Genomic DNA, 16,791 nt, shown 5'->3' on the forward strand with positions numbered 1-16,791 from the left:
TATAGTTTTAACAGCTGAAATTAGAAATTATAGTTGGGATAGTAATATCAGTAGCAGATGTGTATCATTGAGTGCGTTTGCTCGGCTTTCTTAGTAGGATTCAATGTGTTGTTGATTGAATGAAACATACAACAGTACGGCCGATACAGGAAGACACGGCGACACTTTGTTGCAGAAGGATGATGGTGCAAGTTTTGTCCGTGGAGCATACAACGATTAATAAAAAGAATCATGTAGCGTTAGACGTGTTTGAGTAATCGTATTATCGGCATAAACCGACAATGGCTATCGGGTTTCTCATGGTCAAGTGAACGCACTCAGTGGCGTAGTAGAACAAAACACTACCATTAGCATAGTAGTTAGTAAAAGAGATATTAGCCAGCATCTGCAGAATTAGTAGTTGTAGTAGTGGCATATATAGCAGTAGCCTATCAGTAGTGGTAGTAGTTGTGGTGCTCTTAGTCTTTTAATGAGACGAGTTAGTCTTGTGTCTCCACCAATCAGCTAATACCAATCACCTGTGTTAGTGGCGCGTGTTTGTGTGGTTGCCACGGTGATGGTGCAACTATGATTGCTAACGTTCTGAGGGCAGAGAATAACAGATATTTAGCTAGAATCCACACCTCAAACAAGTTAGCCTAGACGCAAAACTATACATCCAATCCAAAACATAAATATATTTTCCGAGAGCAAGATTCTGCCGAAACCAGGGATGTCCTTTATATGTCTGTGCGGTCAGAAATACGACTCTACCAGCAGTTTTTTAATCTTGTTATTTTTGGTTTTTCTGAGGAATTTGTCACCAGATTTGCATTGGACTCTATGGGGCGAGAGTTGGACAAATGTGTAAGTGTGACCAGCACAAAATTAGCTATCTATCAAGAAAGGAAGCATGAAGAGCGAAAATTGTGGCAATGCTGGCAAACTATAAATATTTTTTCAATGACATCTGAAGCTCCCCTCCACTCAAAGCGTTTCAGTCTGCACTCTGGGCTTTCACGTCCACACCCATGTAAATCTCAGAAACGGTTTGAAAAAGTCATGAAACATCATATTGAAAAAAGTTGAAGATATCAAAAAGCTGAATTATTTAAAAACAGTTTAGGGTTTTGTCAACATTTTAAAGTTTAAATGGTGGCTCTAGCTGAAAGATTGAGGAAGAAGAAGGATTTGGAAGTTTAAGAAGTTTAAAAAAGTTTGAGAGGATTTGAAAGAACTCAATTGGAAACCCATGTTAAAAAATGTATGAATATTGATTTATATTAGTTCAAGCATAAGAGGTACAAAGCTGAAAAGTCATGGCGGCCTGAAACTGCTGCATTTGTTTATAGCTGAACGGTTTTAATAGCCCAAGATTTGAAGGCGCTGAAAGGTATATGGAAGAAATAGAAGAAGAAGAAGATGCTGAAAAAAGATTAAAAGAATAATACTTGGAATGCTGAAGCAGCATTCCAACAATAATTGGTCAATTGGATTTAGCCCCAAGAGGCCGTGGTTTACGCTGATTTTAGAACAGGTAAGGGGATGTTAGGCACGACGCGAAGCGGAGAAAATAAAACCCCCTGACCTGTCCTAAAATCAGCGTAAACCACGGACTCGCGGGGCTTATTGCTTTTCTAAAACAGTTACTACAAATATTTGATATGGTTTCATCAATAAAAACAATTAGAAACAAAATAGTTTAATAATAAACCCTCATTCTTCCGCTACTACAAAGTAAAGGTCCTACATAAATCGTTGCCACGCAACAGTCAGACGGACTTCTTTGCCGTCTTTTTCTATTTGAAATATTCGATGCGCAGTAATATGGAATGTTAAAGAATGTTATGAGGACAACCTGTGAAGTTATGCTGGATTTTACAACGGCATGGAATGCGATATAGCCAATCACAATAAAGGATGGGAACAACCAGTTTTAGAAGTTGTTTCACACCTAAGTTATAAGTACAGGAAGAAAAGCAATTGTTGTTACGATGCGTAATGGACAACTCATCTGTCTATGCCTTAATTTGAAAGTGCGTCAGAAAGCAAATGTTGATGATCAGGATTGTGTCAAACTAAAGCCACCGCCCTGTGGATATACCACTAGAACAAGTCGTGCTGACAACTGGTATGCGGTTTTAGGTAGCCTTCCCTCTTCCCAGAAATGTCAAAGAATGACTAAGATTTCTAAACTTACCCAGATGGATGAACATGGTTGATGTTGAATGAAAGTTAACAAGAAATCGTTTAGAAAAGGCTTTTTATTCTGCATGTAAAATCAGATTACTTTACAAAGTTCTAAAATATTTGTATATATATTGCATATATCAGTTGAAATTCACATGTAAATGAGATTTCATTTCACAAAAACAGTATTGATACATATATAGAGATCTGGGATCGGTTATTTAAAACAAAAAGAGTTTGGTTTTTCAGGAATACTTTTTGGGAAGAAAACTTGAAGACAGTTATAAAATGACATTTCACACTGATCAGTTGTAGCTACTTCTCCCCTTCAAGAAGTACATCAACCCAACTGATAAGTTGACCAACAGACAAAGACCAAACAGAAGCCAAAGTGCTGTCGCCATACAAAAAAGGTGCATTCCCTAAAACGTAAGATTTTTGTGTCTCTCTAACTTTGATCATAGCGAACACAATTATTTAAAACCAGCCAACAACAAAAGACGTGAGGGTACTGAAATTTTTGATTACAAAAAGAGCTAATGATAGCTTGGCGTGCTATTGTGTCACTGCTATAGCGATGTGACACAAAAGGTTTCATGCTATGACTGCCCTACGTTGAAGGGAAATGTCTATCGTTGCAGTAGAAAATACTGCAGATGTGTTCCCTCCTTTTCCACTCTGCCCCTTTAGACCACCTCAAAGTTTCATTTTCTTCAATGGCTGCTGTTGGGCCATCTCTGGTCTGTCGCCACTAGCAGTGAGAACCATTCTCTGGTTCACTCTCATCCCAATAGTCTCCACCTGAGGAAACACCATGCACCAGGGCTTCAGACCACGTTCATACACCGACTAAACAGTCCCAGGCAGAAAGGTAATTCCTAGGAATTCATGACATTCCACCATTTCTCAAAAACTCATGACGTTATCTGGAGTTTGGAGGACAACTTGCCTGGAAGCCAATATGCTGGAGTGTGTCATGAAGATCATCCAGGATTCTCCGACCATCAAAGATGAATGCCGGCTTCAACATAGCCTTGTAGATTCGTTCATAGTCAAGTTCCTGAAACACACACACACACACAGATCCTGTTACTGCACACTGAATCAATGCCTTTTCTGTCCATTTCTAAAGGGAAGGAATCTCCACACCACCTGTGTCAACCTGTAATTAGGCGGTAGGCATTTCGTTTCCACTAACATTGTGAAACACTCATATCATACCTTGAACATGTCCCATTCTGTGCAGATAACAATGGCATGGGCATTCTCACAGGCCTTGTATGGGTCAGTAACAACGGTTACAAGTCGAGAAACTAAAGTGGCAGGGAACAAAGCAGAAGAACAGATGGATACGTTTTTCACTCCTCTTCGAAGAGTGTTGTCTAAGACTTTTACCATCAGACACAGGACAGTCTCACTGTAGCATCGCAATAACTTGTACGAGCCAGCGCAACAAGCATTTATCATGTGCCATACCTCTGACAGGGTCATGTCCTGGAAAAGGCGTAGTCAGGTCTTGCATGATCTGCTCTGCTTTCACCTTGGGGTCATAAATGTGTAGACAGGCTCCCTCATCCAGCAGGTGACGGCTGATATAAATACTGGAAGACTCCCTAAAGAACAGATGGCGGTAAAATCCAAAAATAAGTCCTGCTTCTTTCACCGGGGTTACAAAAGAATGTTATACAAATGAATAGACCATGAGAGAAGAGGCCTTTTTACTGACCGTGTGTCCCCGGTGTTTTTCTTGAAAGCGAATCCGAGCAAGGCTATCTTCTTGTCCGTCACTGTGTTGAACAGGCAGCTAATGATCCGCGAGGAGAAGCGCTTTCGCTGATAATCGTTTATCTCTATCACCTTGGGGGTACGCAGAGGAGACGTTCATCAGATCGAAAACGTTACACATTGTCGCCACATAAAGACAAAACTGTTTGGACAAACTATGAATAATGAAAACTTCCGAAACAAGCACACCTGTTGCCAATATCTCGCCACCTCTGGAAGATTCAAGGCTTCACATAAGTACACAAGATTGAGGACATCCTTCTGGAAACAGCTCCCACCGAAACCTAAAAAACACAAACATAGCAATATAGCATACAACCAATAAGAACATAAAACCGAATGGACAAAACTCCCACCCGTCCAGCACAACTGTTATCCTACCCCATTGCTATTCCACTCCCCAACCACACGACAGTCACTCTCCCACTACCAATGAGACCCAGCCACATCAGATGCCTCCTTTAGACTCACCAACACTAGCCTTCAGGAAGCGACTGCCTATCCTCTGGTCTGTCCCAATGGCATGGGCCACCTCCTCCACATCAGCCCCAGTCACCTCGCACAGGGCACTGATGGAGTTAATGCTACTGATCCGCTGCGCGAGGAAAGCGTTGGCTGCCTGTGTCAGAAATACCACGGAAGAAGACATTTACATTTTACATTTAGTCATTTAGCAGACGCTCTTATCCAGAGCGACTTACAGTAAGTACAGGGACATTCCCCCGAGGCGAGGAGGGTGAAGTGCCTCTCCCAAGGACACAACGTCATTTGGCATGGCCGGGAATCGGTCTGGCAACCTTCAAATTACTAGTCCGATTCCCTAACCGCTCAGCCATCTGACTTCGAAAACGTGAAGGACGGGAGACGGGGGGGGGGGGGGGGGGGGGGGGGGGGGCAGAAGAAGCATGGCGAGCGAAACCGGATCGGATCCCGACGTACCAATTTGGAGAGCTCAGAGGACCACGTGTTGGTGGTGATGATCTTGTTCTTGGGAACCCAGTGCTCATATATGCTCTTCAGGGCCTCTATGGCGTGCTGCCCCTCCGGAGACTCGTCCCCTCCAATCAGGACCCTGTCGGGGTTCTTCAGATCGGAGATGGCCGTTCCCTCTGCAAGAAACTCAGGATTCGACAGCACCTAAAAAAAGGAAATGGATCAAATATATAACCCAAGATAGAGATATATATATATATATATATATACACACACATATATACTAGGGATATTATGTATGTTGGCAGAGACGCAGCAGATGCTAGGCCACACAAACAACCACTGTGCTTCTCTCTCCAACCAATCTTACGGCTGCTTGTTTAAATTGGAATCGGTCCCAGAATTCTTGAAAAGCATTATTTATTTGTGAGCGTTTATAGATCAAGCGATCAAATATGAATGAAATATTCCCATCAATGAATCTCTAGACTAGATTACTAGTACATTTACGTAACATGTAATCATTTAGCAGACGCTTTTAGAACCCTTTTTTTAGTAGTAGCACTAGTCGTGAAGGATAAGCGAGTGAGGTTTCAGCGCAGGGCAGTTTTCCCCTGGTTAGTTACCTGGAAGTTTAGGCTACTTTTTGTGTTGGCGTTGAAGATGCGTCGGATGCTCTCTGCCGCCCGGACAGGTACGGTGCTTTTCTCCACCACAATCTTACAGCCAACGGACACGTCGGCAATTCTCCGCGCGCAAGCTTCAATGTACTTAAGATCTGCGGCTCTGCCCTTTCCAATCCCAAAGGTTTTAGTCGGGGTATTTACCTGGAAAAGAAAGATACAGTATATATAAATATTTAAATCAACTTTTTTTTTTAAATAATATATAACTTTAAAAGATTAAAATGTATATTGCTGTTTTGATGCCACTAGTTCTTTAGAGGAAACAGATATGGCAATAAGGCACCCTTGTAATACATAGCTGGATACAACTTTTTTTCCTTTTTTACTATATTCCTCTATTTACAATGCTAATCAGCCTGGTGGTTAGGTATTATACTGCAGATTGCATATTTCTCTATTAGAACAAATGCGGTTGTACACACCGATATGAAGACGAGGTCAGCATCTTTAATGGCCTTGTCAATGTCTGTGGAGAAGAAGAGGTTGACATCACGACATGACATCACCACTTCCTGTAGACCAGGCTGAAATGAGAAAACAAGAGAGAGAGGTCAAATACAATGTACAGTCTGTGACACGGGTCTAAATCTGCAAATCCTACAAATGGGCTTATACCATAAGGTCAACGACTTTACCTCGTTGAAACATCATGGTTTGGCATCTCACCATTTATGAAATGGGAGAATCCCATCTTACTTACCTCAAAGATGGGCAGGCTCTCAGAGTTCCAGGCACGTATACGGTCCTCGTTAACATCCACCACTGTGACTGTCACCTCTGGGCACATCTGAGCGATGACACTGCATGTGGGACCGCCCACGTAGCCTGCCCCGATACAGCAGATTCTTCTCACCTCAACCATTCTCCCTCTGTAGTGACAGTAAACCCAGTCAGTCTCCTACTGGACTAGGCCAACTGAGAGAAATACTCAATGCGCAAGACATAGAGAAACATTATCCAGCCTTGTCTTTTGGGTCACGCTGTCGTTCTCACTGCTATTAAGAGGTAACTGAATGAGTAGTACAACATTCAACCTGGTCCTGAGAGTTATGATAGTTTCCATTCTGTAAGTTAGGCCTCTACTTATCACTACTCATTCATTTCAGCCTCCCTCCCTCCCACAGAACTGCCACGCAGTCTCCCATTCACAGAGGTCCTTGTGTGCACCGTGGTCAGATGGAACTGGGTTCTGTCAACACTGGCACTTATGAATGAACACTTTGGCCTTAGTGGATCCCCTCAATACACAAATGTCTCATTATACACTTTTGGATACACATGTACAAATCTATTACTATACATACGTACACAATCTTTCAACTTGTGACATGATCAAATATATAAATACAGCTAGCCATGGTGAAACTTAAGTACATAAGCCCTGGAATTTTGGAGAAAAGGATGTTGTAAGTCTAGCTAGCAAGCAAGCTAGCTACAGTGCTGCACGTTCATTTCGGTAGAAAACGTAACGCACTTCTCAGGTGAAGTTCTATCAAGTTAAGTGTCGTTGATAAATCTGTACTACTGCAATGCCACCGATCAGCCACCTAGCCCCGGTACATTTTCGCTGAAAAATGTACGAATACATATTCAAACCACCCCAACAGTTGCCATGAAGCTAGCCAGCTAGGCTACAACCAGCAAACTTGCCATTTTGGCTATGTTTTCATTCTCAGACAGAGCTAAATCAGACTGCTTGGATTTTAAATAAGATATCATCATGGCATATCAAACTTATCGGTATGACTTACCGCTATGTAGCCAAAGTGTTGTTAAGAATAATATACTATGCTCTTAGTACTTCATGTTCTTTGTATCTACTAGCTAGAAATAACGTATCGATGTTAAGCCTCCGCCGCAGTCAGAGATGTGAGTTTGGAATGCTGTCTATTTATGCAAATAAAGTGTAGCTACGGTTGGGGTGGAGTTCGTAACCCAAATTCCTGCTGGACATCATTGACGCAGTTTACCAAGGAGGGGTGACTGGATTGGAAAACACCCTTCACTGTATAGTCACACACCCTGGGAAACATGAGGCTCAAGTTGAGGTCATAACATGCATTTACTCTCCCCCGGATTAAGGAATAACTGGGTGGAGATTTATAACAATAGTTATACAGATTACAGAAGAGGACAAAAATGTATTAATCATACACTAACCTCGAGCAAAGCTTTTTTGTGTTGCTTGTGTTAATGGCAACAAGAGAAAAAGACTGTCCATTTCAACTGTACTACAACAGAACAACAGTCAACCTCACAGGCATCCTACACATTTACGTAAACTGCTTTCAGTGTGCACACACACAAGGTCCATTCACCACCCCCCACCACCAACTCAACCACCAGGCCAAAAGTAATGACCTTAAAATGCCCTTTTGTTCGAAGTAGAGATGGAGTAAACTACTACCCTGTTCTTAAAAACATCTGTTCTAGTGGAGCTAAACTCAACCACTCTCTCTCTCTCTCACCTGTTAGATTTCAACCTTTAGATTTACAACAGCACTTTCAAAACAGATTCTTAGCCCTCTAATTCAGACTACGTTGTTAGCGGCTCTGGCTTTGATGAGGCAATACATTGACTAGTGAGGTACATGTAAAAACCCATGGCCTATGTGAAGACTGGTTCAGTCCGTTTTTCAGGTTACGTGCACCTCAATGCTAAAGAAATGTGTTCTCTGACAGTGCCATGTCAACTATCAGCATTAAAAAGGGTAGTCTATAATAATCAAATGAATGTATACATTCTTGTTCTCTCCATCTCATGTGCCCATCTCTGAGCTGTAATCCTGATCAAATGTATCTCTTTACCTTCCTATTTCAATCCCCAGGTCAAAAAGCAAATTCTAACAACATGTTATGTATTAAAGAAACTGTGGCACATTTATTGTAAGAATGAAGAGATGGGATGAAAAAAAATAAACAAATACTTGTCTGTTGACATCCTTTAGCAAGTGGAAGAAGACTACACCTGATATAAACATTGAAAGAAATACTGCAACCAGTGTGCAGTGAGATGAACATATCATTTACATTTTACAAAGCATATTTTCACATTTCTAACTGCCCCTCTGGACCGTCAACGTGGACCTGTCTCCTACCCCACTCCAGGCCTTCCATTTGATCCTGAATAACCATGTCTCAGCTTTTAAGTTACTCAAGTATCTACATTTATGGGACTTGTTTTTGGTTTTAACTTTGTACAACATCCTTAAGGTAAGAGTCAGCAATTTAACAGAAAAATGTCATGTAAAGATCATGTTTCAGTAGAAAATGTGAGTACGTGGGAAATTGAATTTCAATGTACAATGGTCTTCAGCATTCAGCTTTAAAAAGTTTATTTACAGCATCCAACTTGCCAATTCCTCTACACCCTCTGCAAATGAACTGTAGATGCATAGAGTGAGTGGTGTAATAGTTCAATTTTACAATTAAACCACATAGCTATTGTGTCGTCTTGCTTAACAGCCCACACAACAGCCCACACATGACATCAGTCTAGTCTTGGCTCACAACAATGGCCTTGAAGTCTTTTAATCACTGTCACTGTCGCTTTCACTCTTGCCATCCTCCTCTTTTTCTTCCTCCTCCTCCTCTTCTTCTTTGGTCTCTTCGACAAGTCCTGAGAAGAAGTCATCGCCGCCTCCAAAGGCTTTCTTGCCGAGGGACTTTAACTGACCGTCTTTCTTCTTCCGTTTCCGGTAGTCACTCACAGTCATTTGGGAAAGGCTCGAAATATCCCAGAACTTTATAAGCTGGTCATGGGCACAGCTTGCCAGGAAATGGGAGTCACGAGAGCGGGCTATCTGCTCAATTGGCTCACCAACATGCTGCCCTATACAGCCAAGGACCCGGTTTGGCTGAAGGTTGATAGCCCTATTAAGGAGAGAAAATTGTCATTTAAATATAAAAGATACACTAATACATGTTTAACTAGGTTGAAGACACACACACACACACACACACAACACACACACAACTGGACTTGAGGTCATTTTCAGCACAACATGCTAACCCTTAACCCTCCACATACAGTACAAGAACACCCAGTGAAGTTTAATGTCACTTACATGAGCAGCTTCTATGTACACATTAGTCAAGAGGATTCATTTTTTTGTCCGATTTTCTATCAAAGCTTAAGTACACTCGTCGCAAACTGAGTCATAGACTCAGTCGAGATTCGATTTAATGGCAAAGCTCACCGAATGACTCCATCCATCGAGGCAGCACAGAGGATGCTGTCTGTGATGGGGACAACACAGTCCACTGATTCAGCCTTCACAGCAAAGCGGTCGCTGGTAGCTCCAAATCCGTTCCAATTGAAAATGTAGATCGTCCCCTCACTGGAGCCACACACCACTTTTCTGCCTCGCTGCGGGAGAAGATAGTATGGGGTGAACCGTGGGTGAACTGTTCAGCGTTTGAGTCGAATAAATTCAAATAACTCAAATCGAAAGAAATGCATGGCGCCGTTTACTTTCATGATAGCCACTGATGTGAGATCACCGCTCTGGAACTCTGACATAAGGTCAAACCGCCGCCTCTTGATGTTGAAGACGCCCATCATTCCATCGCCACTGTGACACCACACACACGCACACACACACACGCTGAGTGCTGGCAAGCTACTATGTAATGCAATTCTTCACTGACATTTCCATTCTGACGATTCCACTTTCTCTTTCAACTCATCTGCCCAGCTTTACCTGCTGGTCAGAAGCGTTTTTTTGGCCTGGTCAATGGCGATGCCGCTGATGTAATCCTCGTGGTGCTTCAGCTCCATGAAGGCTGTGCCCTTCCTCATATCCCACACCTTCAGGGTCCCCCCATCATCCCCTGTAGCCAGCACGTTCTCATCCACCAGCAGCAGGGCGTTGATCGGCATGCTGTCATAAAGGACGAGAAGAAGAAAGAAAAAAAACACGGTCCCATAATACAAAGCTGCACATTAGTAGGCCTGACACCTGGTGTTGATTCAGTACAATGACTACAGTCGTCTCCTGTGAAATTGTATAGAATCCTGACATGGTGTAATGATGAGGCAACCACGCACAAAGGGAGGAGAAGTATTTTATTCCTGTGAGAAGGGGATAATACCTGTGAGCTTTGGTGATGCGCGTGACGAGCTTCCCCTCCTCCACATCCATGAGATGGACTGACTTGTCCTTTGACACGCTGAACAGCTCTACAGAAAAACAGATCAGGTGATGGCAGAAGAAAGATAGGTGAGAGAAGCAAATCACTTTCATAATGTTTACTGAAAGTAGAAAGGTTCTGTGTGCTGAATGTAAACATAATTGGGCGACACTCCACATGTTGGGGACAAGTTTATTCCATTGAAGTGAGAAATACTAAACCAAACTAAACAGTCCAACTTCCCCGATGGTAAGATTTGATACTGGACTAAAGGTTGAAAGCCCTAGGTCAGGGGGAAGCCATTTGATCATTGTGAAAGAGTTATGACTTACTCTGTCCATCGTGAGAGAAAGCTACTTCCCTGCAGGACTTGAGGTGATGACCAGATGACCACAACTCCTTAGTCTCACCCTCCGTGCAAGAGTAGGAGTACCTACAGTCCAAGAAAATGAAAGACATAGGCCTACTGTACAGCAATTTAAGTAACGCAACATTTGCCATATTGTACATTCCAGAGTGCATACGTTCAGTATGCAATAGAAGACCTAAGACATATTAAGCATTGGATGAACCGTCAACATATATTAAAATAGGTTCTTACACATATATGTCACCATCAATATCTCCAGTAGCAAGGATATCTCGGTTAGGATGGAATGCCAAGGTGTTGACAATGGCCTCAAGTTTGATATCCTCTGGCGTATCACGAAGTTTTCGTTCACACAAGTCATCTACGCACACCTTGTCGTCAGAGTCGTCCTGTAAAGTAAAGTAATGTGTACATTTTTCTTATTCTATCTATCGAATTCCAATCTAAGTTTGATGTCTGTTCCAAAACGTCAGGGAATTTGTTTAACATGACTTACATCCTGCTCTTCTGTTTCCTCTAATTTCAGGATTACAGAATCGGTCACTGTCGAAAGATCCTTTACATCCTTAATAAAGTTAGAAAAAACACACTGTTGATCCTGCAGAATAATATCCGAGATATATTGATGTGCAGTATCTATGATTACACTCGTGCACTCACCAAGGAGGCTGCCATGTTCCTGGCTGACTTGTTCTCTACGTCACACCAACGTTGTGTTCAAGACCACGCTGCTTTGAACGTTTTTCACAGTTTCTCGTTTCTTGTTGTTTCGTCTTTTGAATGTCACCTTTTTGGAGGAGGCGGGCGTTGAGAAAAGCCGTCTGTCATCTAGATACAGCCTACAGTTATATCCCAGTTTGATAGTGCATATAATTAATGCAATTTGAACTCGATTTTGATATGGTGCGTTTTGGTGATAACAAGTTACTATTTATAGAAATGCACCATCAAAGACTGGCTGCAGGATAAGATCGAAAACTGCAACAGAGACATTTGGACTACCCATATTTCCTCGGGATAAATCATGACTAACCTGACCGAGGTGACAGTATTAGAATCTGTGGTCTCGTTGACAGAGCCAGAACAGGTTGAAGATGAGGAGCAATGGCTTTATGGGGGTGATTATGTCTAGCTAGCGGTGACGTTCTCTTGCGCAACAAGAGGGAAGTGGATGCCCAGTTATGTAGCCTATTTAAATGAAATGTGGAGCATATTATTCTCATGCATGACACTAGTGCATTATTTTCTAAATGCGCCTAGGCAATGCATAACTCGCTTCTATTCTAATCGATAGTTTTACCGGTCTATGCCAACCATCCATGTAATGACTTTGAAATGCCACCTAAATGTTCAATGTTTTCCTTTTTATTTTCCAGAGGAACCCTCTAAGAGAGCAAATGATTCGGGTGAAATCCCTGCGTAGGTATTACTTTCTGATTGTAAGGATACCTGGCATAGCTTGACCGACTGATGCTGTATTACATGAAGGTTATTTCAGTGTTGCATTGACCTCCTATAGGGTTGTCGATGCCTATCAGCCGACCTCAATGGGCCACTCCCGGGGGAAGCAGCCTCTCGCTCAGGCATGGCCTTCACCTAATCGACCTGGCAATACTTCACGGCGTATTATATCACACTCAATATATGTCTCTGATGTGATGTGTGCAAAATCAGGCACGTTGACACATGACACAAATCCAACAGGACGCCAACATTCCCGGAGGTGAGGAAGAGGATGAGGACAGTGACAGTGATGATGAGGATGACGTGAAGGTCACCATTGGCAACATAAAAACGGGAGCTCCATCCTACATGTGAGGGATCCTGTAATCGAAGACAGTGACACCTGGAACATTCTTTCGCTGTACCAGTAATCCCTAAAATCACCATGCGATAGTAATTCCTCTGAAAATAATCTTCAAAACGACTATTTCAGTTGATCTAGGAATTCAAATACTAGGGCAGCATCTCCCTTGATTGATGAGTGTATTTGTCTTCCAAACTCTGTAGGGGACCAGCAATGAATCTCAACTTAAAGCCAGTTAGAGGCTATGGTCTAACCACAACAAGTGAGTGACCTCCTCATGTTGTTAAACCCCCATACGACACAAAGAAAGGTGATCAAAACCTTTTTTGTTTACTGGTTCATTCTAATCGTGTTGTGTTTTTCAAGTCAAGCTACCACCCAAAGGAATCAATGCAGAGTTACTCACAGGCTATAACATAGTGCCAGTTGTTGAACCAGAAACAGACATCTTGAAAGACAAACCATGGAAGAAGCCAGGTATGGATTATGTGAACTTGAATTGCTTTTGCTTTCTAACACCTTCATCGGCAACTGGTTTTCTTTTGTGATGCCATTTTAGATCGTCGCCTCCACAGCTGAACCAATCCTCAGGCTCAATGTGTTGTCTTATTTTCAGGTGCTGACCTCTCAGACTACTTCAACTATGGTTTCAACGAGGAGACATGGAAAGGCTACTGTGAGAAACAGCGCAGACTACAGCTTGGCCTGGGGCCCAGCATCCTACTCAGTTTAGACAAGATGACAGTGAGTTCGAAATACTAAAACCTGTTGCCTATTCATACCCGGCTGATCACCAAAACATTTCATTTTGACAACTTTGTGTAGTTGAGGATAAGACTGCGTGAAAAGGATTAATGTAGCCCCAAAGTCTATGTCGATTTTTTCTTTTTTCTATATTTATATTTTGTATTTTCTATATTTTAAATTGTTACTCTGTTCTGTACTGTACCCTGCTGTTGCAAACTGCATTCCCCACTGTGGGACAAATAGAGGATTATCTTATCTTATGTGTTTTTATGAAGAAGTGTTTGGAATTTATAATGAAATGTATTACATTTTGTGACACTTTGTCCATGTTTTTACATCCTTTTTTCCCTTTCCTTAGGTTCCACAGGCAAGGGTAACCACATTGGATGACACAGAAGCACCATCTGTGAAAAATGACTTCAAATCAGACTTCCCTCCTCCTTCAGTCACGGCCCTCACCACTAACAGGCTGAAGGCAGGACCGCCGCCAAACAGGTGAGACACTAACAAAACTTATCTTTTTGCAAAAGTGTGAATTTCGGCCTCCTTTTTACACTTGCAAAAAAGCTTTTGACATGTGCATGTTGTATAATATGACACAGTGTGTCATGTCTTTACAGGAAAATGGGTGGAACAATCGACGTGATTGGCGGAAACACAGAAGCCATTCGACGAGTTGAAGGACGAAGGAGAGAAATGCAGGAACAGAACCCTATTCAGGTTAGTCTAGGGCACTGCCGCAAGTAAATGTATGAACATGTCAACCTAATACAAAACAGAATGCAACTTTCTATTCCAATGTAGCATAATTTCGCAAGGATGAGTGCACACGAATGCATTTTATTTTGCTGTGTCATTGTGTACCCTTTTACTTCTGAGATCTCATCCACAACTTTTCTACAGGTACTTGGAGACCACATGAAGCCAAAATCCATTGTCCCTACAACAGGACCGCCTCCTTCTTCCATAGGCTTGCCCCCTCCACACTTCCTCCATCCCCCTCCATCTGTACCTGGGATGCCACGTCCTGTTCCACCTCCAGGTACGGTCCAATCCTTAAACAGCACCATGAGTCCTGGTCTATTATTTTGTATGAACATATTTTTATTTACGGTGTAGTATACATATATTTGGCCTTTTTTGGCTTTATTGAACAGAGATAGTTAGAGAATAGACAGGAAATGTAGGGGCCGAAATGCAGGAATGGCCCTAGCCGGAATCAAACCCGCGTTCGGTCACAAATGCCCTCATCTGTGGTATTTGTGTGTTCTCCTCATGCAGGTATTCCTCCGCCTTCCATTGCAAGTATGTATCAAACACTAAAGTGTTTACTGTATTTGACCTGTTTTGTTGGTACTAGTTCTTTGATTGATTCATTTTGTGTATTAGGGTTAGTATAGCGTACTATTTATTGTTATCTGTAATTTAGGAAGTTTTAGTGTTAGGGTTAGTATAGTCGTTTATTTATTGCTATCTGTATATTTAGGAAGTTCACTTATCTAAGCTCAGCAAAGATGTAAATTTGTTCTGTGTACTTATATGTTATGTTATGCCAAGTGCTTGCGTTGTCTTGTCTTAAGAATTTCAGTGCCCAGTCTAACCTTGTGTTGCTCTGTGCACCTGACAAATAAAAGACTTGAACTTGAACTTGAACTTGATGCAACTAATTTTCTAATGTGTGTTTTTCTAGGTCTGTTCCCACCTCCTCTTGCTCCTCCGCCTACTCTAATGATGCCCCCTGCCGATGGGTGAGTGTCAATCAAGCTACAACACTGATATTTATGTTTATTGATGTAAGTCCTACGATGTATGAGTCCATTCTAAAGTAGATGTTTGTTTGTTTGTTTTGTAACAGTAATAGACCACTTCCTCCTCTATTTGGATACAATCGTGGAGGTAAGCAGGGCTCATAATGGCTTAACTTTATTATTTACAACCACCAATGATCACCAACGATTTAAGTCATTGATAACAGTCATGCATGTTGGTATGTCGTGTCTGTGGTATTATAGTTGAACCTAATCCTTTCATTTAAGTGAACAGTAGAGAATATGTATTGTCTTTCAGACTCCAGTTTCACCAACTATCCTTCAGTCACATCCTCACAAATGTCCTGGGGTTCAGCCATGGACAAGGGGCCTAGCATGGACGGCAGTTGTGGTCGTTGGGACTATCAAGGCCAAAGGGAAAGAGACAGGGAAAGAGATCGAGAGAGGGACCATACCCCCACCACCAGTGAATATAAGTTGGTTTCCGTTTACATGTACTGGGTACTGAAGATAAAGATACTGGATACCTGACGGCTTGCGTGTCGGTGAGTACCCAGCATCTCTCCTGACGGATGTTTGTTCCTGTTCTAGTGAGGACGGCCGTTACCACTACTACGGCCATGATCGAGAAGGCGACCGGGAGTACGATTGTAGTTACCACGTCGCTCATGACAGCGGTCGTGGACAAAGCCGGGACAGGGAGGAGCCCTCGCGGGAGCGACGACATAGCGACAAAGAGGAAAGTAGCAAGCACAAGTCTTCCAAACGGTGAGCGTACGTTGCATTACCTGTAGTGCGATGTCGCGTTGTGTTTCATAATGTTGCACAGTCTTCTGTAAGCCATGTTTGAGTAAATAACAAAGAATGTATTCAGTTTTAGCAATCGTTTAATCCTAACCAACACTGCTTTCTCTACAGTAAGCCGCATGATGATGAGGGTGACGGCCATCGCAGACACAAGCATAAGAAAAGTAAACGGATCAAAGGAGATAAGGAGGCCCTTGTGGATATGTTGGAGGAGTACAATGACTAAAACTGCTGCTTACAGTCCTTACATGGCTACTTCAAACTTTGTTGAATATTTCCCAGGCTCTGAACGCTTTAGATACTGAAAATGTTCCATACATTTGTTATTTCCTTTAGATTCCCATGATAGCTCCATCTTTGACTCTCTTGCTGTAATTGTATCCTGCATTATATCAACGGAGAGAAATCAATTTTAACACTGTTGTTATTACTTTTGACACTAACCTTGTAGAAACAGGGCGATAATCATGTATAAGTGTACACTGTCTTGAATAAATGTCCCGAATCTTAACTAAACATCATAGTTTGGTCTTTTTATCCCTTGAGCACATCAGAAATACCTGAAACATTAACTGCAACTGCATG

General features: G+C 42.2%; 3 protein-coding genes across 3 annotated transcripts; 1 reads left to right on the plus strand and 2 right to left on the minus strand.

The window, feature by feature from the left end:
* Positions 1 to 2,225: 2,225 nt before the first annotated feature.
* Positions 2,226 to 7,564, minus strand: LOC124482734 (UDP-glucose 6-dehydrogenase-like). Its single transcript, XM_047043219.1, has 12 exons — positions 7,325 to 7,564; positions 6,274 to 6,442; positions 5,996 to 6,097; positions 5,514 to 5,714; positions 4,894 to 5,091; positions 4,426 to 4,573; positions 4,144 to 4,238; positions 3,896 to 4,026; positions 3,646 to 3,782; positions 3,391 to 3,482; positions 3,119 to 3,229; positions 2,226 to 2,970 (listed from the first exon to the last, which is right to left on the minus strand). The coding sequence occupies exons 2-12, from the start codon at positions 6,433 to 6,435 to the stop codon at positions 2,866 to 2,868; spliced, it is 1,482 nt and encodes a 493-aa protein (XP_046899175.1). The 5' UTR covers positions 6,436 to 6,442; positions 7,325 to 7,564; the 3' UTR covers positions 2,226 to 2,865.
* An 863-nt stretch (positions 7,565 to 8,427) lies between these two features.
* Positions 8,428 to 11,826, minus strand: wdr55 (WD repeat domain 55). The gene is made up of 9 exons (XM_047043223.1): positions 11,737 to 11,826; positions 11,573 to 11,641; positions 11,308 to 11,465; positions 11,039 to 11,139; positions 10,668 to 10,755; positions 10,277 to 10,456; positions 10,048 to 10,147; positions 9,773 to 9,942; positions 8,428 to 9,446 (listed from the first exon to the last, which is right to left on the minus strand). Exons 1-9 carry the CDS (start codon positions 11,749 to 11,751, stop codon positions 9,104 to 9,106), a joined length of 1,224 nt encoding a protein of 407 aa, XP_046899179.1. The 5' UTR covers positions 11,752 to 11,826; the 3' UTR covers positions 8,428 to 9,103.
* A 29-nt stretch (positions 11,827 to 11,855) lies between these two features.
* Positions 11,856 to 16,718, plus strand: LOC124482732 (pre-mRNA 3'-end-processing factor FIP1-like). The gene is made up of 16 exons (XM_047043217.1): positions 11,856 to 12,194; positions 12,453 to 12,495; positions 12,596 to 12,659; positions 12,781 to 12,890; positions 13,087 to 13,145; positions 13,250 to 13,360; positions 13,500 to 13,627; positions 13,989 to 14,125; positions 14,251 to 14,350; positions 14,534 to 14,672; positions 14,912 to 14,935; positions 15,321 to 15,378; positions 15,486 to 15,526; positions 15,698 to 15,875; positions 15,991 to 16,167; positions 16,318 to 16,718. Exons 1-16 carry the CDS (start codon positions 12,101 to 12,103, stop codon positions 16,430 to 16,432), a joined length of 1,578 nt encoding a protein of 525 aa, XP_046899173.1. The 5' UTR covers positions 11,856 to 12,100; the 3' UTR covers positions 16,433 to 16,718.
* The last annotated feature ends 73 nt before the right edge of the window (positions 16,719 to 16,791 follow it).

This window comes from Hypomesus transpacificus, chromosome 20 (genome assembly GCF_021917145.1).
Source record: "Hypomesus transpacificus isolate Combined female chromosome 20, fHypTra1, whole genome shotgun sequence".
Lineage (NCBI taxonomy): Eukaryota > Metazoa > Chordata > Actinopteri > Osmeriformes > Osmeridae > Hypomesus > Hypomesus transpacificus.

Excerpts from the sequence above, each read along its gene's own strand:
- LOC124482734 (XM_047043219.1), bottom strand. The coding sequence starts at position 6,435 with ATGGTTGAGGTGAGAAGAATCTGCTGTATCGGGGCAGGCTACGTGGGC. Across the intron at positions 5,092-5,513 it reads AAAGTAGCCTAAACTTCCAG|GTGCTGTCGAATCCTGAGTT; the intron begins GTAACTAACCAG and ends TCCTTTTTTTAG. Across the intron at positions 4,027-4,143 it reads TGGCGAGATATTGGCAACAG|GTGATAGAGATAAACGATTA; the intron begins GTGTGCTTGTTT and ends CGTACCCCCAAG.
- wdr55 (XM_047043223.1), bottom strand. Across the intron at positions 10,148-10,276 it reads AAAACGCTTCTGACCAGCAG|TGGCGATGGAATGATGGGCG; the intron begins GTAAAGCTGGGC and ends GTGGTGTCACAG. Across the intron at positions 9,943-10,047 it reads CATCAGTGGCTATCATGAAA|CGAGGCAGAAAAGTGGTGTG; the intron begins GTAAACGGCGCC and ends CTTCTCCCGCAG.
- LOC124482732 (XM_047043217.1), top strand. The coding sequence starts at position 12,101 with ATGACTAACCTGACCGAGGTGACAGTATTAGAATCTGTGGTCTCGTTG. Across the intron at positions 12,496-12,595 it reads GATTCGGGTGAAATCCCTGC|GGTTGTCGATGCCTATCAGC; the intron begins GTAGGTATTACT and ends GACCTCCTATAG. Across the intron at positions 13,628-13,988 it reads TCAGTTTAGACAAGATGACA|GTTCCACAGGCAAGGGTAAC; the intron begins GTGAGTTCGAAA and ends CCCTTTCCTTAG.